The sequence below is a fragment of the Sturnus vulgaris genome, chromosome 3, assembly GCF_052056855.1.
Source record: "Sturnus vulgaris isolate bStuVul1 chromosome 3, bStuVul1.hap1, whole genome shotgun sequence".
NCBI classification, from domain to species: domain Eukaryota; kingdom Metazoa; phylum Chordata; class Aves; order Passeriformes; family Sturnidae; genus Sturnus; species Sturnus vulgaris.
Genome location: NC_142245.1, coordinates 75,058,638 through 75,086,311, shown reverse-complemented (window position 1 = coordinate 75,086,311; position 27,674 = coordinate 75,058,638). Strand labels below are relative to the sequence as shown.

The 27,674-nt window shown below is 43.2% G+C and overlaps 1 protein-coding gene across 1 annotated transcript; it reads right to left on the bottom strand.

Moving 5' to 3' along the window:
- Nucleotides 1-27,433, bottom strand: FAXC (failed axon connections homolog, metaxin like GST domain containing). The gene is made up of 6 exons (XM_014883656.2): nt 27,127-27,433; nt 26,556-26,691; nt 21,148-21,344; nt 13,790-14,007; nt 8,154-8,270; nt 1-6,651 (listed from the first exon to the last, which is right to left on the bottom strand). The coding sequence occupies exons 1-6, from the start codon at nt 27,393-27,395 to the stop codon at nt 6,368-6,370; spliced, it is 1,221 nt and encodes a 406-aa protein (XP_014739142.1). The 5' UTR covers nt 27,396-27,433; the 3' UTR covers nt 1-6,367.
- Nucleotides 27,434-27,674: the final 241 nt, after the last annotated feature.

The window sequence follows — 27,674 nt, the reverse complement described above, 5'->3', positions numbered from 1 at the left end:
TATTTTAGATCCATTAGTTATAATTTACACACCGATGACATACAGCATAAAGACAAAATATACAGATCTTCATATATATGTACATTGATCAACACAGTGCACAATTTTATGTTACAATTAAGTGTACAATTTTAAATATGGCTTTATAAACTAGTAATAACAGTGCCAAAATAAAGTATGTCTTGTGTAGTTCATAGACAAATACCATAATGTAGCTACAGCATCAGAGCCCCCATTTAGAAATGTGTTGCTTCATTTTGTTAGTTAAACCTTGTACACTGCAGCTAGCTGGATATATCCCTCGCCCATACACATCTACATAGATTTTATTCTTGCTAGATTGCACACCCCTGTCTTTGGGACTTGCATTCTTCAAGTATCCTGAAAAAATAAAAACCTGTACATTTGAGGAAAGATAAGCCAGAAGAACAAATTAGGAAGTGAAGGAAGAACACATACAATCACAGTGCCTAGTGAAAATATCAACGTGACCAGTGCAGCCAAAAAAAGCACTTTTTTTTTCAGGGAACTTAAAAAAGAACCACAGTCACATCTTGTTTGCCTTACTGTCTCCAATAAAGCAAAATTTTACTTAATTATAATTAGACAGGAATGAGAGAAGTGGTAAATTTGGGGTCACTTGGAAGCTGTGTTGGAAACTCCAGCTGAAGTAAATTGGCACTTTTGTCAACGACTTCGCAGTGGAGCAGGATTTTATTTATTCCGCAAAACTTGAGCGCCTTTTGGAAGCATATGTTTCAGCTTTAGCTTGTTGAGCTGAATGTGTAAATCATTACATGAAATCCCACAAACCTTTTTATGCTGAAGTCTGACCAAAAGCCTGAAACTATTTCCTTGACCTTGAAAAACCTGGGAGTGGTGCAACCAGGACACAGAACTAAGAGTTTAACATAGCAGCAACACACAGTGTTTTCAGTGACTGGCATTCCTGTGCTGTACAGAGACTAATACCATTTAACTTTCCAAATTGCTCAGAGAGCTGCAGAAACCCCTGCTAAGAAGTATTTCACAGTGGGGCATCTCCACAGGGAATGAACACAGAAGAAGCCCTGTCCAATGGCCACCAAAGAGAGGACTGCCTCAAACCACTGAGACAGAGCTGATTGATGCTGCAACCCTTCTCCCCACCAAGGCAAAGCTGTGATGAACTGGGGTCACTGGCCTGAAAATCAGATGCACACACACAGTGTGGGGAAATACCTTCCCTCCACAGGACACCAGCTCAGTACCACAGCCCACATTCACCAGCAGGCTCAAAGCTCTGCTCGCTGCCAATGCTCAATCCCAAACAGACCTTTGTCTCTGCAGCTCAGACACGGGATGACAGCAGGCTGACGTCCCACAGGAGCCACACCTACCAAAATGAGCCTCTGCAGAGTCTACCCAGCACTGAGGAATACCCAAGGCACAGCATACATGGATACCCCATAGCACTGATCAACTGCTGAAAGCCACTGCAGTCATTCAGAGTTACCTCTAGTCCTCTGGTTCCGTGGGATTAAACAGTACAACCTGCGTGCTCCTCCAGATCACAGCTGCTGAGATGCATGGGCATGACTCACACCTGTGGGTACCCATTTCCATATCCCAGCTACAGGACCATCCAACTTAATTCTGCATTTAGAGAGCATAATTTGCTTTATTAGTATCACATGCCTAAATCATAATTTTGCAGTATTTGGGGAGGGAAGGAGGGTTAGGCCAAACAGCTACTTGTCAAAAAAGAGATGCAAATTCTTATTCAAACATCTAAGGACAAGACCCACTTGAATTCATCCCCTGCCACAGAAATTTCACTTGGTGAGCTGCCCTGCATAAATCTGCACATAACACGCTTTTCCAGCAGGCAATATTTTGTAAGGCTTAGCATCTGACAGATACAGGCCTTTCAAGGAAAACAGTATGAAACTGTCATGATTACTTGAGCAGACATCACTGACAAAAGCAAATTTGTGCCTGAACGTTGCTGCAGAAATATTTCAGGCAGTATTTTTTCAAAGAGAATATAGATCTGGAGGGACATTGCCAAGGTTTTAAAGATCAAAATGTGTTACTTGCAGTGCTATAATTGGATGGAAACAGTCCTCCAGATCTGAAACATCAGGTTCAGTTTGGTTTTTAAATCAAACAGCACATTTGCAGGATTTCTGTAGGACCTATACATCCCAGTGCCTGTTTCCCCCACACAGTAACAGTGAGCTCTGCTGACAGAGCCAATGAGACCGACAGGGGTAAACAAATCCCTTCTGACATGACAGAGTGTCACACCGTCAAAAACTGCAATTCACATGAAAAAACCCAACAGGCTGCTTCAAATCTAACTCCATTGGAAATGCAGGGTATGCTTTGAACTCTCATTTGCCAAATGAGGGGCAGACCAATTACTCCTTCTTTTAGAGCAGCACTATGGAAACACAAAGACAGTACTCAGCCTTTGGCAGTATTTAAGGTAAAGTAACCAGGAGGAATGGTACTGTCCCCTCACCAGGATATGGACTCATGCTGCAGCTCATAAGCACAGCAGGCGTCCCATCCATCCACTGGAACAGTGGCATGAGCCAGGCCACAGCTGCAGCCTGAGTCCTCCTGCAGAGACCCACCATGTGGCAACCCCCTGTATCCCACCATCCCCTTCTACACTGCCTTCTCCAGTGACCATCCAAGGGCTTCTCTGCCCTATTTTGAGAGAGGCTGGACAGTGCAGAGGAGCCCCAAGACAGCTTTCCTCCTGCCAGTACCCTGCACCACCATCTACCCCAAACTGGGTCAGGGCTGTGGCTGGGACCAGGTTTGGCACCCTGTGATGCTCTCAGAGACATCACTGGCACCTGACTCTTCTATCAGTGGCCCCTGAACCCTTCCTAACATCACCCCACAGTGACTTTCCAGCTGTGGCAGAGGGACCCCTAACTAGGGAAAAACCTTATGTGGTCTGTGTCACCTCAGACTTGATGTCCTGGCGTCCATCAGGCTCCAGCTCCTGGCAGAAGCTGCTATCCCAGCTCACCTGCTGGGCAATCCACAGCTGTCCCAGTTTCATGGCTGCAGAGACACCTGCTGACCCCCAACCCCACCAGCAGCACAGTCAGGACCTCCAGCATCCCTACAATGGACTCACTCGCAATTTTGATAAGTGAGGGAGGAAAAAAAAATTAAAAAAAAAAAAAAAGGAAATAAAGATGCTCTCTGACTATTTTTAGTTCTGTACAGCCCCTCAGAACTAACACTAAAAATAGATATGATGGAATGGGAAAAAAAAAAAGACTGCAGGATTAAGAAAATGTTGTTCTTTTAGCGAAATTTCGGGAAGTCAAAACCAAATGTTCCCTTTTTAAAAAAACACATTTTTCTTTTTTTTCCATGCAAACCAAAATAAATGAACACTTTTAAATTTTTTTTAAGCTTTTTAGGTTTTTTTTTGTTTCCCCACAACAATTTACCAAGACAGCTTTTAAAAGAAAATGCATGGATTAATTCCTTTTAAAGAGGTCTGACCTCCTTTAGTGGTCATTTAATGACTGGGACTCATCTGCTGCAAGCACACCTTGCAATGCTGAACAAATGGAGAAAGCACAGCCTTCAAACATGCATCAGTAAATGAGTGAGAAAATCTCCATCAGAATTTCCAACACACTAATGATTTTAAATAGGAGCTTTTTGATGCAGATTCCTTTTATTCAGAATATCAATACCTACATTTTTGCAGATGAAATCTCTCCTGACTTGGCCATGGAGTTACTCAGGCATTTCGGGCCATCACCTCTGCACTTTCAAGCCCAAAACTTACCGTCTCGTGCCCTATTCTTGTGCTTAGTTTCCTGAGAAGGGTCCCAAGTAACTGGAAGGTATCTTCCTCCTCGGCTTTGGTTCACTTTGCAAATGGTACTTGCCCACAACATTGACTGGAACATGGCTTCAGGGACATGCCCAGGGAGTTGTGAAAACAGGTGTAAATGCACACTGAACTTGTCAGCTCTCACTGCCATGGCTCCCATGCATGAACAGACCTGGGGCTTCAGTGCAGACAAACGTGTCCCTGCTTTCGAAACCATGGCTAACTCCATGTTTCCCCAGAGCAGGTCCTTTCCTCTGCAGGAGGCACTCCAGGATCCCAGGGAGCAAGCTATTCTTTGAGTGCTGGAGTTATTTCAAGGTCCACACTCACTACAACTACCAACAATTAACATCCTAAAGCAGTTGTCTGCTCTGTCTGCTCTTAGAACATTTGGTACAACCAACACATTATAAAAATTTTGCTGAGGGATCCTGACTCATCTAACTGTAAATCAATGAGGAAGTCATAATTAAAATGGGCCACCAACAAAGTCTGCAGTCAAATACTCAATTTTATATGCATATTTAAAAACACAATAGCCCAGTATGATTGATGCGCTCTCTCTCTACTAAAATCAACTAATCATGGCTAAGCAACACTGAATTATATGCTTAACTTCAAAGTTGTGAGTAAATCCAACGGATTCATTCTCATCTCTAACCTGCATTTAGGGAGACATGATCATGAAGCATGTCAGAACCTGTGCAATCATTTTGAGATCCAGACCCATAGATATGCCAGCAAAGGCAACTTAAATTCAGTTCTGGTCATGCTTTCAGTATCTGAATTTCCCCACACACATGGCAGTGCTGAGGGAACTGTCCCATCTCACCTCCTCCCATGCATCAGCTTTAGGAACTGTGCACTGCAAGCCAGCACAGAGCCCAGCACTCCCTGAAGCACCTCCCTCTGCAGCTATAAAATATTCAATCCCTGGGCCAACATCTTGCAACTACACAGCGTCCCATGCCTACTAATACCTCAAACTGCTTTGCAGCCTTCATGGGTTTGCTACGTCTGTTGGTAAAGAACACAAAGCACCCACTGCTGAGACACATTAGACTTTTAGCAACAAATCCCATTAGCCTTGCCTAGAAATAGCTGACAGCAGCCATGGGCAGGGAGTAAAAACATAGTAATAATTCAAAAACACGGAAGAAATTTTACCAACACACATTCCAGATGAGTTAACACTGTTATCTCCCTCCTGCATAAAAGTATTTTAGAGCAGTGATTTCAACCTTCTGCAAAGAACAAGAAATACTAACCAGCTCCTTTATGTAGGAATATGTTTTCCTCCATCCTTGCCTGACTGCTTCCATAAGAACTGGGAGCAGTTATTTTCTGTAGACCCTGTAATATATGCACCCAAAGTATGGGTAGTTATCAAATAAAATTCCCGTGAAACTTTACCAAATCACAGAATCTTTTAGGTTGGAAAAGACCTTTGAGATCATCAAGTCCAGGTGTAAGCCCAGCATTACCAAGACCAACAACAACAATGTCCCCAAAGTGTCACATCTATGTGGCTTTTAAATACCTCCTGGGGTGATGATTGGGAAGCCTGTTCCAATGCTTGACAACCCTTCCAGTGAAGTTTTTTCCCAATATCCAACCCAAACCTCTCCTGGCACACCTTGAGGCCATTTCTCTTATCCTAGAGCTTGTTGCCTGGAAGAAGAGACCAACCCCCATCTTTCTACAGTCTCCTTTCAGGCAGTTGTAGAGAGCGAGATGGTCTCTCCTGAGACTCCTTCTCTCCAGGCTAAGCACCCCCAGCTCCCCCAGCTGCTCTTTACAAGACTTGTGTTCCAATTCCTTTCACCAGCTTCACTGTTCTTCTCTGGACATGCTCCAGCACCTCAATGACTTCCTTGCAGTGAAGGGTCCAGAACAGAACACAGGATTTGGGGTGCAGCCTCACCAGTGCCGAGACAAGGGGACAATCACTGCCCTGGTCCCGCTGGCCACACTATTGCTGGTACAGGCCAGGGTGCTGCATGAATCTGATGCACCTCAGCACACCACTAGCTTAAACTGAGATGGCAGTCAACCAACACCGCCAGGGCCTTTTCATTACAGCATCAATCATTTTCTTCCACGGAAGAAAGCTGTGCCAGTCATACCTCTTCCATTTTTGTGCTCAACCCGTTGCTGTAAAGATAAGATAACAACACAAACCAGATGTGACAAATGCTCCACTTCCCAGAAGTTCGTCCCACTTGGATGGGGAATCTGGTTTTGAACATGAACAAAAATAGACTTAAAGGTTCTGCTGCCCTCTAGACCTCCAGTCTGCTCACGTGTGTTTTCAATGTGTTTATCTTGGTCCACCTGAACAATTACACAAAACAAAATACAGTTGAAATAGTCCAAGCAGTATGTGACAGCTGAATCAAGCACAATGGTCTCTTCCAAAGTGGTATAAACCTCTTCCTGACCTGAAGGAGAAAACAAATCAGAGTGATCCCAAGAAACACCTTATCTGCACAATGGAGACACTTGTACATATCACTTGCATTGTTCATGATCTCTGTACTCATCCATGTCCACATCCGAGTCAAAGAGGGAGTGTCCAGTGTAATCTGTGTCAGGGGTTTGGGAAATACTGTTCCCTTCCTCATCAAATGTTTCTGTCCTTGAATAAAAACTGAAGTCCTGCAAAGGGGAGTAAGTCTTGCTTGCTTCACTGCTTTCCTCAGATTCATACAGCGTGTTGTCATCATCATGGTGCCATTCTGGCCAAAATTTCCTCCTTATTCTTTCACAATACATAGCAAGGTTAATCAGTTCACCTGCAACACAACACGACAGACTTCAGTAAATATATCCAGTCAAAAATGCCCTAACTCATCTGATGATGCAAAAACACATTAGCTGTGTTTGGAAACAACTGTGTAGGGCCTTTCCAAAGGAGTTTCAAAATTCCAAAATGCCATCAACCGTCTTAGCAGCTCTGTTTTTAACTTTAATGTGACCACATATAACAAGAAGGATTACACAGGAATAAACACAATTGCATGTTCACACAAACAGGAAAGTAAGTATCACAAATTCAACCTCTACAAGAAGAAATCAAGGCAAGACACTAATACTGTAAGGTTTTTGTAGTAGAACTCTTTGCTTAATTGCAAACACCTGGTCCCTAAATACAGAATTTGATCTTGTAGATGGGCACAGCATGCTTATTAAAAACAGTGAATGTGGGGTTTTCACCACCAGATGGCAGCGTTGTCTGCAACAGAAATTCACATTTAATATGGCCACTGGCTCACTCCTACTGCTCCCAGCCTTAGTATCTTATGCCTTGTTTATAAATACATAAATGCTTACAGAATAAATTTAAAAAAACTCAAATAAGAAAGAAATACCAGCGTATTAAAGAGGAGCTGCATGTAAACCCTGTACTCCTGACGGCATAAGTAGGTTGATAGGTACAGAGAATCAAACACAATGGGTACTTCTATCAGAGACAAAGTAATTGAACAAGCACAGTAATCCTTCTAGACAGCCATGAGCCCTTCAGAATTTTGCCCGTGATGCCCCACACATCAAGGGGAAGAAATGCATAGCCAATATTTATATCCTCATCTCAAGTGCTCATTATCTGAGGAAAAGAGTTAAGTCTGTGCCTCTTAATCGCAGGCTTAGCAGAGCTCTCTTGCACAGAGTAGGTTTACAGGCCAGATTCATTCCTTTTACACTATTTTACAACCTCTTCCTCCTTAGCTCTTCCCATTTTTCATGCTGTGTGGTTTTACTATGAAAAGGGATGCAAAGATACCTTAACATTTATATCACCCCACAAAAAAGAACCAAACAAAAAACAACCCTCTGTGGACAGGAGGGGTATGGTGGTTTCCAATTCAGGCAAAAGCGAAGTGACTCGAAAGCCAAGATGTATTTCTTCCTTGTCTGACATCTTCAAGAGCAGCAAAGGCTGTAATTTCAGTGAGACAATAGCACTTGCAATTCTACTATCAAGGAACGTACTCAGTGCAGCAGAATTTGGTTAATGGCTGTTCTGTTTTCTCATACTTTACCCAACATTCACTCCTTAGAGGCTTTAAGGCTTTGCCATGTTGAACAGGAAAAAGATCAAGTACAGAAATAGAAATAATTACTGTGTAGAACATTAAAGAGAAAACAACGTTACAGGATACAAATGCTATATCAAAGGCAAGAACCATCTGCTGAAGTACTGCAGTCTTCAAAATGGCCTTCCAAGGTACTTCACGTTTAAAAGTGGAAAATGCCACCAAGAGCTTTTAATCAGAAATCGCTTAAGCTTTCTTACCTTTGATTAGTCTCTCTGGTCGAGTCCCTGGTAATGTCCACATTGCCTGTGCCAGATGTCCAAAGACAGTGGCATCAACAGTGGAAACAGTTGATCCCATGATGTACTTCTTGTCACCTGTAAATACAACAGCAAATATTTATTGACTGGATGTCACTTCTCCCCACAACAAAAAAAAAAAAATAAAATCACAGTTCCACCTTTAGCATATTTATTTTACTGAAATAATTTCAATGAAAAGGTTCACTTGTTCAAAGACAGGGATTCCAAAGCTGTTTCTAGCGTTCAGTAGGTGAAACCCATTACTGCAGCTTCCCCTGTGCTCAAGATTTCTATAACCAGGCCAGTTACAGAGCCACCACTGGCCAAGGAACCTCCTGTGCTCCTCACAGCTGGCAGCACTCACACACTGTACCCATTCTGCTGCATTTAAAATCTGCTCTGCAGCTACAAGATGCCTGAAAACACCATTTTTGCCTTGGTGCAAACCCAAAACTGCTCAACCACAATTCAAAATCATTAACTTGCTGTAAAAAGCTCCATGCAGATCCAGGTTCAATTTACTCATCTGATCAGCTGGAAAAAGAAAGTCACACCCAAAGTCCTCCTCTCTCCCTATTTGTTCAGAATGAAATGGATGTACCATTTGCAGTGACTGCTCAGAAATAACCTGCATCTCCAGGGAGAGGACAAAGCCATAAGCAGGAGTGGACAGGTCCTGTCACACACCAGCCCTGCAGTGCCCTCACCCCCACTGACCCTGACAGGTAGAAGTCAAACAGAGGTTATGTCAGGCATGCAGCACTAAGTGAAACAGCAGCATTTGGGCATGGTGCAGGGACATGTCTGCTCCTCACAGCAGTTCTGCTTACCTCTCTGGGCACCCCAATGCCATGATGGTCCTAAAAGGCCACCACAGCAAAAACAGACAGGTAACTAACTAAGACAGAGAAGAAAACACGTGTTTCAAAGCCATTGTTTGCAACAAAATATCCACTGGTTAGACTTGCGTCCCCATCACAGGCAAGAGACCTGGAACAAAGACTATGCACAGAGCACACAGTGAAGCATGAAGGATCGCAGAGGTCAGGTTAGCTGGTTGCACTGCTCCTTCCTCGGCCCAAAGCGCTATAAACTCTGTGAAATATGGTACATAATTGAATTCTCAAAATCCAGTTATCCCATCTCCCCAGGACATTCTTCTGAGCTGCCTGTAATTCAGCAGGTTATTCAATGTTAGGTTTATTGAGCAAGTCCAGAGGAACTGTCCAGTGTAAACTGCATCAAATTCCAGCGTACAGTTCAAGGCATGCTGCCAATCCCCTGCACAAGAGCACAGCAAAACAGTGCTCAGGAACAGCCAGTAACAATAACCTTCTCTGGCCTGTCAGATGTCATTTGAACAGGCAGTTAACTCTCTCCAGCTCTTCCACAGTTCCATCAATTTATTGTTTGAAAACTCTGTACAGAGTAAATATTGTGTCTTTTCGGTATTTATGTGACACTTAAGCACTCATCAATCTCAAACATAGCTCAAAAATTGGTCCCTAAACCACAGTTATATGCCAGCACCAGGAATTTAGCACCATACAACTGGGTCTTGAGATTCAATCCATAGTGATGTGCTGGGAAGAAATACTGTCATTTCCATCTTGCTACAACTAAAAGCAGGCTCTGAGTGAGGGCTAAACCATCCCACCCTCTGGTTGCCCAGGCACAACACCCCACACCTGCAGGTGCACAGAAACAAAGCACAAGAAGAGAAAATAAAAACTGTGGGATAAATCTGGTTTTAAGTCATGCTGCACCACGAAATATAGATTTTTTTCACATTTTCTTCCACCATTTCCAATCTGTTCTCAAAACTTCCAGTGCAACTTTAGTCCAGAAGACTTCCTGATAGACCAGATATCTCTGAGTCTGTTTTGAGGCAAGATTATACAGTGTCTGTCACATCCAGGTTACCATAGCACTAATCATCTCAAACACCTCTCTGCATCCCCTGGCTAATCCAACAGAAATGAAATCATCTGGTCACACTGGACTTGGATCAACTTTGTACTTCCCAGGAATTTCAGAGTACACAACTCCACTGTTCATAAATGCATGCCACCAGAGGATTCAAAAGCAGCTACTTCAACAGTGGGTCAAGAAACCCCAGCCAGAGACACAGGCCTGCTCCCATCCAGAGAGGCAGGTACAGCACTTGCAGGCTGCTACAGGGCACTTAACTACCTTTAGAGGCTCAGTTCCAGGTTAGTCTGATCTCCCGAGTTTTCAGCTCTAAGCACCCCTGCCCTCGCCAAAGCATCAAATGTTTTTCAAAATCCACTTCAGGAAGTTGCTGGCCTACAACTCCCTGCTCAAAATCCCCATCTACCAAAGAGCCTGAGAGGCAGACAGCTGAGAGGGCACCAAAAGATTTATGGTCACACACTTGCCTCTTCTAAACAATTACCAAATGTGTATTTTTATATATTGCTAATTCATGTGCTCATTCCCACACTTTCTTACACTATTACCAGGCAGTAGGAAACTGCTACAATACAAGGAAATTACATTTGTGGTTTAAAGACTGCAGGACAGAGAGAAAGGTGATACCAATGGGACAGGCTGATCCATCACAGTGGGATTAGTTCCAATTTCCATGTTTATAAGATCTGGAGGAGTCTGTCAGGGAAATGGGTATAAGGGAGATAGAAAAATTCTTCTCAGAAATAAAAATAAAGAAAAAATAAGCACCAAATATGTGATTGGGAGTGTCAAAATTAATGTCATAGGAACTGGCAGCTACAAAGTTATAATTCTCTGGAAGCAGCTCTTAGAATTCAAAGTTATTGTTATTCCCATGTGAATGGTCCCTGTTAAAAAAGGGGAGCATTAATCAGATATTCCTGAAGGCTGACAGCTACAGTTTGGTATGTGCAGCTATTCTGCACCATAGGCATCGTTTTTAAGCTCTTAAGATAACAGTCAAAATCCCAACTACCTTCTCTTCTGGGAAAACACTCACAGAGATTGTGCAGGCAGTAAGCTGACTGACTGCCTTCTCCTTCTCCCTTTGAAACAGGGGAGCCTCTAGTCAGGCTGGAAGTCTTCATTCCACCTCTTGTCCCCATTCCAGGATACCACCTGGAGGCCACACTTACTAGACCCAACCATAAACAGGGGGCTGGAGAAAACATGAGCATACTGATGTTAATGAAAATTAAGGCAATTACAGAAAAGTAGACAAACTCACCAACAGTAAAAAGGGAAAATATAATGATTCATGTAACTGCATACTGACTAATCTGACATCCATTTCAGAGGGGGAGATGAAAAAAATGTACAATATTCAGCTGGTAGTGTAATAAAATAACAGCAATACAGCAAATGCCCATCAAGGCTTTTTGAAGTACACAGGCACATTCTCAACAACAATCTGGAATTATGAAGAAAAACTCTGCTGGTAACATAAGTATAAAACAACTAAAAATTTGATACAGTGAAGAAATGCTTGAGGATTTTCAGTGCATTTTCCACAAAAGCCAGAGACTAATTACAGAATTTACCTTCACAGAGAGATGACCCAAGCCACCCAGGAAGGGAGAAAGAAGTAGGAAGAGTATCTGTCTGCAGGCTAGAATCGAACAAACTCATTTGAAACAAGTCCAATTTTTAACAGATTTAGATAGTGACTAACATCTGTCAGCAAAATGTGGTGGCACCTCCACCTGCTGAAATCTCATAATGAAAACTGGATGGCTTTTAGAAAGCCATCCCCAAGCCAGCAAGAAGGCACAGGCCTCAAGACAGCAGTCAAGCAGTCAGATCCACGGAGATGTCTAGATGATTAAATGATCCCTTTGAACTTGAAATCTTACAAATCTGAGTGTCAGTATGCACTCCAGAGAAATAAGCAAATCAAGACAGTTTTACAGGTACTCAGGCACACATTTTAGTTTTCTCTTGAAGGTTCTGTCTACTCTTGGCAGACAGAGATGACTTTAGCAAGACATATCCACTGCCACTCCTTTCAGCCTGACAGAGTTGTCCAGCCAGAACCAGGGGGCTTGGCTGAGCTACTAAGACATAGACTGAACTTGCTGCAGCTCCTGTCCCAACCCCACTCCTCCTTGTGAACAGCACGGAGCCACACAGTGCCAATACCAAAACTACAGCATCAGTATTCCCACAGAGGAGAGTACCTGGATCTGGCTACAGCTCTGCAGCAGGTATGATCAGATCTCCTCTTCTAAAATTAATTGCTCCCTCCCTTCCTCCCTCTCAAAGAAAAGGGACCTCTTAATCTCCAAACAACAGATTTTCTCTGAAGAGGCTTGTTTCTGTTAACAAACCAAATGCAGCATAAGAAAGTGCTGTCAAAAGAGGAGCTGTCAACAAGTCTTCCCCTTGCCCATTGTGTCCATACACCTCATGGAGTTTGTTTCCCATGAGGAAATATGTTTCCCATGGGAACCTTGTTCCCAATCCAGCAACTCAACAGGTTTGTTTCAGAAAATAAAGTTATAGAAAACTCTACATCTGTGTCCACTGCAAATACCTTCCTTTCCAAAACAGCTTGGAAGTCCAGAAGCACACTTTTTCCTCCCCTTTCTCTGCAAGCATTCAGCTTCTGCCTTCTGCTGGGCTCTCCCCAGCTTGTTCCTTTCATGCATTTCACACTTGTCTCTTTAGTGCATGTGCAGTGTGTCCTCCCTCTGGAGCACAGGGCAGGGAAGTATCCTCCTGTCCTGCACTCAACCACCTCTTTAAAGCAGTTGTTACAGGGAACAACACACAGGTACCCTCTCCCTTGGTTTCTTGCACAAGAGAGACATAAGCTCAAGCAAAGTGACAACCTGCACCACAGCAATTCCTCAAAATGCGAGTTTTACACAGATGCACAATATGCTTAGCTCTCAGTGGAGCAGAAGGCAAGAAGCACAGTGCAAAACAGTTTCAGTGCATATTTCAACCCGAGCCACACAACAGAAATGAGGTTAATTCTAGCTAAGTGAAGTCGACCTTAAGACTAATTGTATGGGATCCACCCAAGACAACCAAGAATTTTAAACACAGCTATTCTGACAGCAGAGAACTATCTCCTACTGGGAGCTTTGAATAAAGCTGCTGACACCAACCAAACACAGCAAAGTTCAGCTCATCAAAATAACATCTGCAAAGGGTTTTCAAATGGCAGCCTCATAACAACCTGTCAAACAGCCACAAATAAAAAACAGGAAAGGAAATACAACCAGGAAATAAAAAATGAGACACACGCACCCAGCCTCCCCAAAAAGGTACAAACAAGAGGTTTCATTTGCAGAACTAAACACTACATTCTCCTGATTTCAAATCCCTAAATGCTCTTCCAAAACTGCAGGCCACGTTTTGCTCCTCTACATGCACATACTCTGTGCTCAAAGAAGGAAGCCTCTTATGCCTCTAGACACACAATTTGGCAGCAAACAGTGGGAACAGAAACGGTGTCTCTGCCAGAGCAAGGAAGGCACTAAATGACAGCCTCTAGCTTCTGCCAAAATGAGATTATTTGTGCGCGACCAAGCTGTCAGGAAGCACTGGAGGTCAATTCCACCTCTCCTGTGGAGAGAGGAACAGTGCACAGAGCACCATAACTCGCTGTACCTTACCCAGGAGGCCTGCCAGAGTCCGCATGTCCTTCTCCATCAGCGTGTACATCTCCTCCTCCGAGAAGCGCCCAATGCCATGGCCATACATTTCCCTCTTCACAATTCCTTTGGTCAGGTGGCAAAAGATCCACTTCAGCAAGTCGCTGAAGGGGCCAAAAAGCGAAACCATCTTCTGCGTCTCATGAAGATTTTCCACCCATTGGCAATAAGCTAAAGTCCTAGAAGGATGCAGAAACAAGTTATAGCAGTGTAATCCCAGAGAGCCCAACACCACCCTGCTCACACAGAGGTCAGGCAGGTGAGCACTCATTGCCCTGATGGAGAGGCAGTTTCCACAAACAGCAGACTCAGAGTGCCAGCAGAGCAAACCCACTTTACAGTACTTAGGCAAACTGCTCAGCACTTATTCACGCATTAAATCATGACTCACTTCAGGAGAAAACAAGATTCATGTTGAAATATAAAGAAAAAGCTGCAGAATTCTGCTAAACTTGTGAAACAAAATGCAGTGCCAAACAGATTTATTAGCTAAAGAGAACTCACTGCACAGACCTGGGCAAAACAACAACAAACAGCCCCCCCAAAAAAATCAATCTTTCCCACCAACCTTTTTCCTTTCAAAAGTGCTGACACTTAGGCAAGCAGTAACTTTGCTACAACATAAATACTGAAACAGTAATTTTTCAGAAGATTTCTCCTCAGAAACTAAGAATAACATGATCTTTTAAAAATAAAATGTAAAAAATTAAGAGGGAGTGGTTATTGGGTTGGTTTTCTGCTGTACAGTTTCCTCTCTTAAAATGCTGATTTTATGAGAGACATTTCTAAAAAACTCTGTTGCCATCCATGCTTTATTAAATGGCAAATAATATTCTTTTAAGAAGTCTTTTTATAAAAGTTTGTCTCATCAGCTTAACTTTTGGTTTCCCACGAGTTTTTGTTCTTTATTAATATTATAGGAAAATAGATCGTGATTTGTTACTCCAGAAACTTATAAAAAACTTATAAAAAAGAAACATTAACTTTTTTAATGTACAACATCTTCAAAAATTACAAATAAACCAAAAAGTCTATAGAGATGAACTTTTGTCAACACGTTCAAGGGTTGTTGGAAAAATGGCTAATGACACCTCAAAGTAGGTAAGATAAACATAGGACGCCTGCAGGGTCTCAGAAACACTGGGAATTGATACACATATTCCAATCCAAGCCATTCCAAGGCTTCATTGTTTTAGTTTGGAATATGACTTTAGTTTATCACTGTACATATTTCCAACTCCACATAATTTCCCTAGTCTGATATGATTCACCTAATAAAAGAAAATAAAGGAAAAAAAACACCAGTATTTCCTGGAGAACTCCTGTGACTTCTTTTGATAATGTACGTTTTATTGAACTCACATCGTCCACTGCAGTTCAATGCTTTCTGCTCTAGCTAGTTTCACTGAGGTCAGTAACAATGAGGAGTGAACAGGTTTTGCTGCAAATGTATAAACAGGAAAGAACAAAAATGCACCTGCTCTGCTGCTGATGGGTTTGACCAGATTACTCCACAAGCTCTGGTGCTATATAATTATAACAAAAGCATCATTTCACACGCTTCAACACCACTTTTAGAATGGGGTGTTCTGCACAGTCCTGGTTTTTCAAACTTGATGGATGAACTCAAGTCATTGAGCAGGTTTCAGCAGTGCAAAATTTTTATCAGAGACAGATTTAGGAGAGGCACCAGCAATACAGGAGGAATATGAAGCCAACAAATGCAGCATTGACTTTGTCTGGAAGATGTGGTGTGAGACTGCCCTGTTCCAGGAACAACAGTAGAACAGGATTTAAGACAAATGGAAAGAAGGCTGGCCTGAAGGCATAAGGGCACTCTATAGAGCAGAATGTTGCAGTAGTCATGTTTCACTGGCCTGGAAAAGGACAAGGTGTCTTCAGCAGGTACAGCTCTGAATAGGAAAAACTCAATGTAAACACTAGGAAATAATTGCAATACTATGAGTTGAGTAGGAAGAGACCTTAAAAATCATCTACTTCCAACTAAATGTCCACTGCAGAGACACCTACTCCATGGGCAGGGATATTCCCCATTAGATCAAGTTGCTCAGGATCCCATCCAACCTGGCCTTCGGCACTTCCAGGGATAGGGCATCCACAATTTTCTGGGCAGCCTGTGCCTTACCACCCTTCAAGTAAAGAGCTTATTTCCAACATCTAATTTACATCTCTTCTCTTTTAGTTTAAAACTGTTCTCCCTTATCCTATCATTATCTACCCATGTAAGAAATCATTCTCCCTCTTTTTTATAAGCCTTGTTTAAGTACTGGAAGGCCACAACAAGTTGTCCCTGGAGCCTTCTGCTCTCGATGCTGAACAACCTCAGCTCTCTCAGCTGTCTTCACAGGAGAGGTGCTCCAGTCCTCTGATCATCTTTGTGGTTTCCTCTGGATCTGCTCTAACAGGTCCAGATTTTTCTTTTGCTGTGGACTCCAGAGCTGGAAACAGGTGGGGTCTCACAAAGAAAGAGTAGAAGAGGAGAATCACCTCCCTTGCTTTCTCTTGATGCAGTCCAGGATGTCATCTCACACTGTCAGCTCATGTCCAGTTTTTTCATCCACCAGAGCCCCCAAGTCCTTCTCCACAGTGCTGCTCTGAGCAAGTTTTTCTCCTAATCTGTAAGTTATTATTCATTATTTGAATAAGTTAGGAAGAACTTGGCTCTCTGAAAGCACTGCTCTCTATCCCAGGATGGACTTGCTTCATGTGGCAACTCTGCATCACAATTTAGTTGCTTTAGGACAACAGGCCTGGCCTCGAGAAGGGTAATAAGAAAAGTAAGTCAAAACAAAACAGAAAAAGAACACAGGAACTCCACTGCAGCATTTTTTAAGTCATCCCAGTTGCACAAGATTAAACCTGGCCCTATGGACTTGCCATCATTATTGCTCACTCCAACCACACCAGTGAGCTAGTATTGCACCAAGAGTCATCAACCATGTCCAAAATTGTTTTTATTTCATAAAACAGAATGAACAAGGTTTCCCACAAAGCTAATTGGCCCATACTTTAATGCAAAAATGCATTTCCCCAGAGCTCACTTATTTGCCCTGGGAGAGACGGTCTTTGGGTCTGGAAGAGGCAAAAATCAGATCAGGTGTTTAATGACCTGGACTGCAACAGAGAACTACAGAGGATTTAGGTAATCCTGCTTAGGCTAAACTGCCATGCACAAATCTTAAGACATCTGCTTGTAACAATTCTGCTCATTCAAAGGGACATGTCCCAAATCTCCAATTTACATGGCCAATGAAGGCAGCTAAATAGACAATCACAGAATTTACTTCCAAAATGATACGGTTCTGAGTAGACGAAACAAGGAAAAAAGTAAGCTCCAATTCAGGAAGAGTTAAAAACACTTTTAAAACTGGCTTTACAAGCACATTATTAAAAATTATATTCAAAGGTTCATTAATTTGCGTTTTCTACCAAAATAGCATTTTATTTTGCATTTAATTCCACCCATCACTCATCTCTTCAGACTGCATTAGTGGAATATTATCAATATTACAAAGGGTTATAAAATGCCAGAAATTGGGTAGTCTACACAATCTACTTCAGGACAGCATAACTTTACATTTTACACTGGAGTAAGTATTTATGGGATGACATAATTATTTTAAATATTGGCCTGTGCAGAACATTTTGGGAAACATTACCATTCACATTTGTGCCAGCACATCTGTACAAATCTAAGAGTATAAATAAAACAATAATGCATTAAAGAGCGATGCTGTGGGGGTAAAGTAAATCCGAAGTCTAAATGTAACAGCAGATTTGGCCTCAATACATAAATCAGGCGAGGAGATGAAGAAAATGACTCATCAACAGCAGCTTGCCTGATTATCCTAAAACTGCCTGAACTTCAAGGCAAGGGGAAGGCATTTACAAGCAAGTGAACAGGAAGTTATTTTTCCTATCTGAATCTGTGCAGACCAGAATTTTTTGATATACAAAAGTATTATAACAAATTCATTCCACAATCAGCTGTGGAAACCTCACCAACTGTGCAACTTCTCAGAGCAACTGGCTTTTAAGCCACCAGCAGCATTCAAGCTTCATCACTGTTAGCAGTGGGAGAGACGCTGCTCTTAAAACTGGCTTAATATATTTACACATATTTAAATTATAAAAATATTTGATGTTAAATACGTGGCAAGCCTCAATACTGACCAAAGTCAGAGTCATCCATATTCTCACATCATGTTATTCTGGTACTTCAAGCATTCATCACATATGATGCTTGCTTCTTGAAAGACAAAGCTAGAAATAAGTCAAATGTATTTGCAAGTGCATATCTATCTATCTATCTATGTGTATATATATATATACACACACACATTTATAAATCACTACAGTTTTGTTTGACAATACAGCTGACCAAATCTAATGGGCTAGTCTGCTTAAGCCAAATATTCAAGGCTTTATGTTCTCACTAAGCACATTAATATCACTGACGTAAGATCCATCTCCTGAGATCGAAGTGACAGAAAGCATCTCACAGTGACTGCTAGCCCTACAGGCACCCAGGAGCTGCCTGGCCTGAATCCCAGCAGTACTGTCAAGCTCTGGAAGAGAGAATTAGACCTCTATTAACCAGAGGTCCAATCCCAGAAATGTGCTGCAGCTACACCAAAAACCCAATGCATTCCCCAAAGGTGGCTCTGGGTGCTCCACTGGTTTCTGGGGGCCCACAGGTCACTGCAGGCAGTGGAGGTGACTCAGAGCAAGCCTACAGCAAATGACAGATCTGCATTGGATCCAGGACCTGGGGAGAGAGTCACAAAATTATTAAATTATTCAAGTTCCATCTCTTCACTGCTGGCTTGCTTCAACACCCCTTCAGCTTAGAGGACTCCTTTTTTTTTTTCTTTTTTTTTTTTTTTTGCCAACTTAACCTAGCAAAAGCCTAATGGCTTACTGCATTCTCCAGGGACTGGAGCTCCAGCACCAGCTCCAAATAAGTTTTGTGCATCTCAGAGATAAGGTGTAACCCCAGCATGGAAACAGGCAGGCTCACTTGTTGTCTTTCTGCCTGAACCCTGCCAGGTGCCATAGCCCAGGGCAGAGAGAAGATGTCCAGAGGCTGAGGTTCTCAACAGCTCCACACTGCTCTCAACTCCAGCCAGAGCAGTCGCTTCCACATGTAAGAGGCATTAACTGCTGAAGATGAGTCACTATCTTAGCAAAACTAAACATTTCTGGAGGAAATGCTGAGCATTCACCAGGATTAGCTCCACCCAGATACAGCACACCACAGGATGCACTTTTCTTCTTTGTCTGATAAATGTACACTGTAATACTACAGCATTACTTATTTATGATGAAGCTACTTTGCATGCTGCTGGCAATGAAATAGTAGGAATCACATTATGTATCACTGCTTTGGAGGCTTGGTTTTATATACCTTATTCTGCAGAAAGGCAATCACTGTTTCAAATTCTTCACCATGGGACATGAGGACACCAAGAAAAAGCCCTAAGCTTCTAGTGGGAAGTGGGAAGGCTCAGGGGCAGATGTGAAGGGATCCCACAACCACAGAGAAATACAGAGGAGAAATATGGTCCTACACAGTGAAAACCTGACTTTACTTTGGCGTAAGTGCAGGATGGTCAAAGTTATTATCCAAGAATTACAGCAGTACAACTGCAACACCTCATGGCTCAGGCTTTGCCTGAGACAAAGAATCTGCAAGGTATAACCTCACCAACATATCAAGCTTCTGGTACAGCCAGAGGGTCGTACAGTAAGACTTACAGTTGGAATCTTTACTGCATTGCAGCAAAAATATATGCCTTGGAGCAACTGAGATGTGTGACTACACAAGAAAGGCAACAGGGATACACAGCCAGGCATGCACATCTCTGTTCTTGATGTAACTTTGTCCACATGTTTTAATGCCCTCTCTCTGGGTCAGTGCTGAAGTTGCAGTACCTGTCTTCCACACTTGCCTGTGTCACGTCCAGCAGTGCCCAGCAGCTCCAGGGAGCCTGGATGGACAGACAACAGCTTCACAGAGGAGAGCACTTTCTAACTGAGACACAACACCAGTATAAGCCTGCCATCAATAATGATACATTTAGCACAGTTAAATCTATGAACCACAAAACAACTAACACCAAGGCAAGGAGATGAAGCATTAGGAGACTAAAAGGCTTCATCCTCCTTTTGGAAGCTGTAATAACTGAGGGTGGAAAAACGAACCAAAAAAAAGTTAATTTACAGGCTGCCTGTATCATGTTTGGGAGGCTATGACACTGCAGATGGGTATAATTGGTGAAGGCCACACTTCTTGGAAGGCAGAGATTTAATTTCTAAACCAAATCACTGCAATCTGCTAATTACCGAGTGCTAAAATTGTCCTAAGGAGACGCTAAAAGTTATTTGAAGAACTATACGTACACATATTGCTGCTGACCTTCGATCAAAAGGTGAAAGAAAAAGCAGGTAAGTGCATTCAACTTAAAAGTCACATATTGTTCTGAAGAAAAAACATGCAACATAAATGCAAAACTTAATGTAGCAAGGACTTAAATGCTTAAATGAAAGTAAACTATTGGGAGAAAGCCTCGTGCCTGGTAAGGCAGCAAATGCAGCACACAAGATGCATGTCCACCTGATGCCTCTATGCCCAAACTGGAAAGGGCACTTAAAAAGGACTGAAATGTAAAGCACAGAGGAAATCACAGGTATTATTTTTAAAGGTGTCAGTAAGATACACAAAGTACCAGAAAGGTTCTATTTTCCATTCATACACATACTTCAGCTTCTCAGGACACTGTGACTAATACTGTACACTACCAATAGGCAGTATTGTCAACAATACATATCAGTATTATGGGAAAGGCAATGATCCGTACTGCAATCACTCACACATAATTAAAACCTGTAGAAGTAAGAAAACAATATTCTGGATTCACCACAAATACTGGATTCATTCCTCTACACCCCCCAAACCACAAATATATTCAGCCACCTTGATCTTTTGGTCTTTATTAACAAGGCTGCTCCTATACAGAAGTCACATAGACAGAGGAACATCCCAGTGCTGTTTCTTGTACAAAGCTGCAGCCAAAGGGCCTGACTTTAACTTGCTTACACAGCACAACCTTTCAAGAGAATTATCCTTGGCTCATACCACCACACACATAAAGGAGCAGCAGTTTCCTAGGATGAAGTAAATAATCCGGTACCTGGCATTACTGCAAGAGGAAAGAAGCATTCATGTCCTGTGAGGCCCAAGCTCAGGGACACACTGACAACACAAGAGCACAGCCAGCTTTGCCATGCAAGCTTACCAGTACAGGTGCTCCTCCACCATTTTGGTCACAGCTCTGGAAACAGCTCTTTCATGTGGACCAAGGTGTTTATTTAAATTCACTCCAAGTTTCTCTTCCAAGAAGTCAATAATGAACTCAGTGCCAGATACTTTCTTGTGATTGTATTCAATCCAAGGCATTTTCCCTTGAGGGGAAAGTTTTCCATCAAAATAGTTCTAAGGGAAAAAAATCAAGTAAACAAACAAATATACAGACAAGAAAAACCCTTCAGGTTCTGTTTTAATGAGAATAAATATTTTTAAATAGTTTTCTGTGTTTTTAAAAAAACAAATCAACAAATCCAACAAATCTTTTTTTTTAATTAGTACTCTAGAGTAGCAGTGGTTATTCAATCAGAGCAGCAGCTTTATCCCATGTGACAATTCAGATAAGATTATTTCCAGGCCCTGCAAGGTGTTCCATACTTTTACACTGAATGCCATGTGATATAATAATTTAAATTATATTATCCATTATTTAAATATCTGAGTTATTTAAGGGTTGGAGACACTCAGATCTCCCAGAAGATTGGGCCCATTATTCTAAACAAGTTTTAAATCACAGGACTCACAAATAAATTCATGTTAAAAGTACCTTAAAAAAAACCAATTCACTACCCAACTCAGACGGCTGCATTACCTCCAAGGACAAAACACAAACAATCATAAGCATATATGAAAGGCATATCATTCCCTCCTGAGCAAAAGGGAAATCTGCTTTCTGCAACTTCAAAACTTACAAATCTCAGACATCTACACACATACTTGCTACAACTGGGTCTCCCAAGAGCCCAGCACAGTAGAGCACAGCACTACTGCACTGCTGAAACACTGCTATATCTGCTCAGCATAGCACTCACACAGAAGCAGCAACGTGCTTTTCCCATGACAAGGTGAAACAGAGATTAGAGAATTCCCATCTCATATAACAAGATGAGAGGAAGTGTTGGCTACCAAAACATGATCAGACATTTGTCTTCAATTTTCTTACTCCTGAAGGCAGAGACACAAGGTGCAACCTTTTTCCTTTCTTGTGATTCCCATCCTCATTACTTAGTGAATGAAAACTCCTAGCACAAAAAGCTGAACAGTAAAGGCTCTGCACTCAAATCTCTGGCAGTCACCCCAAGCATTTCAGGACCTAGCTCCGAATTGCTGGAGGTTTAGGGTTTGCAGTTCTGGATTGATCTGTTTGGGTCTCAAGTATTTACCCTTCCTGAATCCACTTAAGATGGATTAAGGTGCTCTGGCAGCAAGGAGCATACACCAGAACACGCCTCCTGCTCAGTCTGAGAGTGCCAGCATCCTGGCTGCCATTCCAAATGCAGATGTGCAATGCACTAGCATCATGCAGCCATTCCCAAAGGCTTTTCCCTTCCGTATGAAAACAAACGGGTAACACTCCTGGGAAACAATCTGGCTGTAGCCTCTTCCAGGGTTTATGCCCAAACAAACAGCAGGGCAGGGACACTGGATGATATCATGTCTCACCCACTGCAACCCCTGTGTGGGTGAATAAAGCACCTGAATCCCTCCCACCCGCACATGTGGGTGACATGGGGGCCAATTCCACAGCACAAGCTCTAAAACCACTAAACATCTGAAACTGAAAGAAGAGCACTGCCCTGCCCTTCCACCTTCCAAGACCTCTCCTTCATCAAAAATGGTCTTTCAGCACTGAAACTGAATGATACATTTCTATAATTTTTCATTATGACTTTACTACAGAAGCACAAGGTTTTCCTGGAACTACACAGCATGTTTAGAAGACTCTGAGCATCGATGGCTTAATCTTCATTAAGCCCCTCCATTAAGATATTTCTCTTCTTGTGCACAAATACCGGTGGTTTGCAGAAGCTACTGGACTTGAAGATGCGTTTATTACATCTTGCAATTACTGCAATCCATACCATTTGCAACCCAGAAAAAAGAAAGTTGTTATTAATGAGCTGCATATTTCTTCAAGCACATATACCTAATACATAGAAATACATTGCCTAAAAAGATTTTCGTGTTTCATTACATACAGTTTATCAAACAAAATAGGAAATATCTTTCAGTGACCTGAGAAAACCTTAGTCTCTTGAGAAATCTGTTAATACTGTTCTTGTACCCACTGTTCTCGAACAGACATTTTTAGGCTTGAAACCTCTGCATCCTTATGGCTGATACTAATTGCTATCAAATATTTATCATTTTTCCACTTCAAAACTGTTATAGCTGCTAAGCAGGGAAAAGCTATGGTATTATTAAAAACCAAAAGCAAACCAAAAGAATATCCCTTTTCATTCACAGTACATTAAGTGCCTGCAGAGCAACAATTAACAACAGCACTACAGAACCTCCTTTGTAAGGAATTTATAAAAAAGAATGGTGCAAGGTATTTCTAGGGTAATTTTACAGTACTATGCGCGAAGAAATTAGATTTCACATTTTCAATTACTCCTGTTTATGATTTTACATTCACTCATGTCTTCTCCTAAGGAGGCTGCCATTTCCACAGACCTGGCATGAAAACAGCACATTCCTGCTGTGCTAATTATTTATCAGATTACATAAAGGCTCAGCTCTTTATATTCTTGAGGAAATCAAGGAATACCCAAAAGATCTTAATGAGCATACAGATGGGGCTCTTTCAAAGCAAGCTTTACCAAGAAAAGCATCCAATATTCTGAAAACCCAGCTAGGGATTATGACAGCCCAGCTGGGGTGGGGCTGCCCAAATAATTTTTCATGGAAACTTGCACATACAGAGGCAGATTCAAGAAAACATAAGTACATGATAATAGCACATGTGTTGGGAGAAATTCAGGTGAGAGTAAGGTAGGAATATGTCACTCTGCTCCAACTCTCACGTGCCATTAAAGCACATTGTATAACACAAAGCACAATACTCAGCAATTTGATGCACTACAATAAACACAAGGAATCAAAAGTGTAAAAGGCAGTCTGAGCATCTCACTGTCTTCACTCTATTTCATGACCCTCCCTTTGAAGCAGTCCCTCCTCAGCAAGGTGATGACCACAGCAGGTCTCCTGGGATGAGCACCAGCCACCACCTGCAGCACTTCTCCACCATGGCCCCTGACAGTGTTCAGGGAAGCAAGGTGTTTCCTTCTGCATCCTCCTGTACACTCCTACACAACCACCCTGCTGCCTGCCAGGCAGACATCGATGCCTCTCTCACCTACAGCATCCTAAGGGTAAGTCACGAGGGAACAGAATAAAAGTCTATAGGCACAGTATAAGAAACTCCAGCCAAGAACAGTGCCCCCTTCAGCTCCCCTCCCACTCAATCCCACAGAAGCATCCATATTTTCCTCCACATGCCAGAGCCCAATGCAGCACCATACTCTTAACACAAGGACAGAAACAGCATCTGCTTCTTCCTAAAAAAAAGAGCTGTCTCCTCAGCTCATAAGCTCAGCTCCACCAAACTTACCTCTAAAACCCTTCAGAGGGTTGGCAGCCCCACAAACACCTTGAGCCCATGTAAGCCAGCATGGCTAAAAGCACCAACCTGGTGTTCCCAGCACCTGCAGGACTCATTCCTGCTCCTGCAAAATGGCACACAGAGCATGTGGGGAACCAAGCTGAGATAAAACCAAATAAACTAAAACGATATGGCTCTAGCTAGGCCAGCTCTAATCAGCCTAAGCTGCCACAGAAAAGCATGTGCAGGAAGGGACAAAAAGAAGCAGCTGAAGGTAAGAATATTGCTTTTGATGGTCTTGTCAGTTTAGTGTACTCACAGCTATTGAGTAGGGATAAAGAGACATGCAACACCAAAAAGCAATGCTGACCTTCAGCACAAAATAAAAAAGAGGGAAGGATAACCCTCTGGAAATTCGTCTCTCCAAAAAGCTGTGTGATTTCAGACCAGCATGAGCTCTCTAAAATACTCCATCCTGAATCACACAAATGCTGCGTTATCTTTCAGAAGCGGCCGTGTCCTGTCATAACCATCTTTAATAATGCAGCTTTCTTTAGCTGCTCTCCACCAGAGCAAACCTGACCACCACAAACCTTTGAACTGCATCAGCTGCCATTAGAAAGAAAACAGATCTCACCAAGAGAGTCATCCCCTCAAACGTGCAATTTCTACTCAAATTATTTTGAGAAAAGCAATGTGCACAAAGTCCTCCAGCTCCAAGGACATGTTCAAGCTTCAAAATCTGGCAAGTTCTGTAAACCTAAATGAAGAAAATACATCCCACAGGATGGATGTCTTCCTCTTTAGTACTCACAATATCTGATTCAAGTACCACTAACATTAAACTCAGGCTTTTAAAGAATTAAGCAAAATGTACTGATTAGACTCTCTTCCAATGCAAAGAAGTTTAGCCACATAGGAAGCTAAATACCAGTGGTAAATGTGTTAAAAAAAAAAGTTGTTGGTTTGGTTTTCCAGCAACTAGGGTTGGTTTTCCACTCTACAACATTTGACTTATACAAAACATTCTGCCTAACACCTTGGTAGGGAGTTAAATTCCAAACTTACATTACTTAGGAAAAAACAGAGGGAGAAGAAAAAAGAGGAAAAAAAATCAGACATTTCTTCTACCTAAGATCTTAGTTATATATATCATCACTATTTTATCACCTTAAAGGTATTCAGTGCTTAACACACACAAAAAAAAGAAAACCATGCCATGTCTCAAAGAGCCTGTGTGCTGTGCATCTTGCCAACACCACAAGAAGATGTTTGCCACACTTGTAAGGTCCCAACTTGACCTCAATGCTACCAGGCAAGACCATGAGACTCAAGTGTCCGCTCTCAAAGCTTTCATTTGCCAATGTAGCTCAGGCTTCATTCCCTGCAGGAAGATGACATGGGATGCACCCAACCACAATTAAGGAGCAGTATTCATGACCTCTAAAAGCAATCCTGTCTCATTTTACTGGGGAGGAAGCATCAGTCATAGGAGGTGAAGCAAAAGGTAAGCACTTCTTCCCAGGAGAGCTTCAGAGATGAGGCCTCCAGAAAAACAAGAACCTGGAGCTGTCTAATCTTGATGCCTTTAGCAGGGTGAAATTCAAGAAACAAATAGTGTTCTGCTTTACTTTTGGGGTGTTATTTAGTATTATATAAACTCCAGACTGTTCTCCCACTTCAGCATTTCCAACTAAGTTAACTTTTAAGATTGATTTAGCTTTACCAGTTAAATCTACAGCTATTACAGATAATCTTATTCAAGTCATATTTTTAAAGGTTATACACCAAATTTAACTGGAGCCATAGAAGTGTTGGCATACCCACCTAGCTGTAGGTGTATGTTTACATCTCCCGGGGTGAGACAGACTGGGGGGAGGAGAGGCAGGATGCCTATGTGCCATTTCACGCAATTTACAGAGAGCTGTAAGGCAAAGGCAAACTGCACGATGTACCTGGTAGGGCAAATCAGCCATCCTCAAGTACGTTTCCATTTTCAGGCAGAACGGGGATAAACTCGGAACGCCATTCCTAGGCCTTGAAAACTGATGCAGTATGATAGCATCTTTCGAATCGAGCTCTTCCTCTTTCCTGTCAAAAAACCCCAGAATTTAAAAGAAAAAAAACCAAAACGAACAAAAAGCAACGTACAGGTGCACGATACATCAGTACATTAAATAGACAAAGGAGAATCCCCGGCCCTGGCAGCACACCCGTCAGCCCTTAAGGGGCTGCTGCGGGTTTTGGCTGCCCGGGTCCGGAGGCAGCGAGAGGGCCCAGCCTGGGCCACCTGTGGGGGCGAGCGCAGGGCTCGCCGCGGAGCCGCCTCCTGCGCTGCTGCAAAGGGCGAATGGGGGAAAACGGGAGAAAGGGGGGGAAAGGTGGGAAGAGGGGGAAAAGAAAGGTAAATGGCAAAAGCACGGTGAAGGAGAGACCCCAACCCGCCGGCCCTCGCCAACCTGCCCCCGCAGGTGTAAGCGGCTCCGAGCGCCCTTGGCCGGCAGCGCCGCAGCCCCGCAGCCTCACCGTATGGCCAGCAGCTCGTGGAGCAGGTACGCGGCGGCGGCCAGCAGCGCTCCGCCCGTCAGGTACAGCGTCTTCTTCCACCAGGAGTCGGAGCCCAGCGCCGCCATGGTGCCGCCGCCGCCCGACAGCGGGAAGGCGACGATCTCGCCCCCATAGAAGGCGGGCGGCGGCTCCTCGGGCCCCGCGCACCAGCCCAGCGACAGGCTGCGGTTGCGGCTCAGGTCCGCCACGCAGGAGCGCGGCGCCGCCAGGCCCACCCCCCACAGCATCCTGCGCCCGGCACCTGCATCCCCCGCCGCGGAGCCGCCGAGCCCCCTGCCCTGCCCTGCCCAGCCCGGTGCTGCCGGGCCCAGCCCGGCCCCGCGGCGGGGAAGGGCCGCGCCGCGCTGGGCGGCTCCGGCGGCTCCCTCGGCCGGCGCTGCGCGGCTGCGCGACCGAGCTGGGAAGGGAGGGATGGGGAGGAGAAGGAGGGGATGGGGGGACGGGGCCGGGTGTGTCCTGCCCTGCCCTTGCGGAGTCCCCTGGGCCCGGCAGCCGCTGTCCGGGAT

Excerpts from the sequence above, each read along its gene's own strand:
- FAXC (XM_014883656.2), bottom strand. The coding sequence starts at position 27,395 with ATGCTGTGGGGGGTGGGCCTGGCGGCGCCGCGCTCCTGCGTGGCGGAC. Across the intron at positions 26,692-27,126 it reads CACGAGCTGCTGGCCATACG|GAAAGAGGAAGAGCTCGATT; the intron begins GTGAGGCTGCGG and ends GTTTTTTGACAG. Across the intron at positions 8,271-13,789 it reads GACTCTGGCAGGCCTCCTGG|GTGACAAGAAGTACATCATG; the intron begins GTAAGGTACAGC and ends TTGTATTTACAG.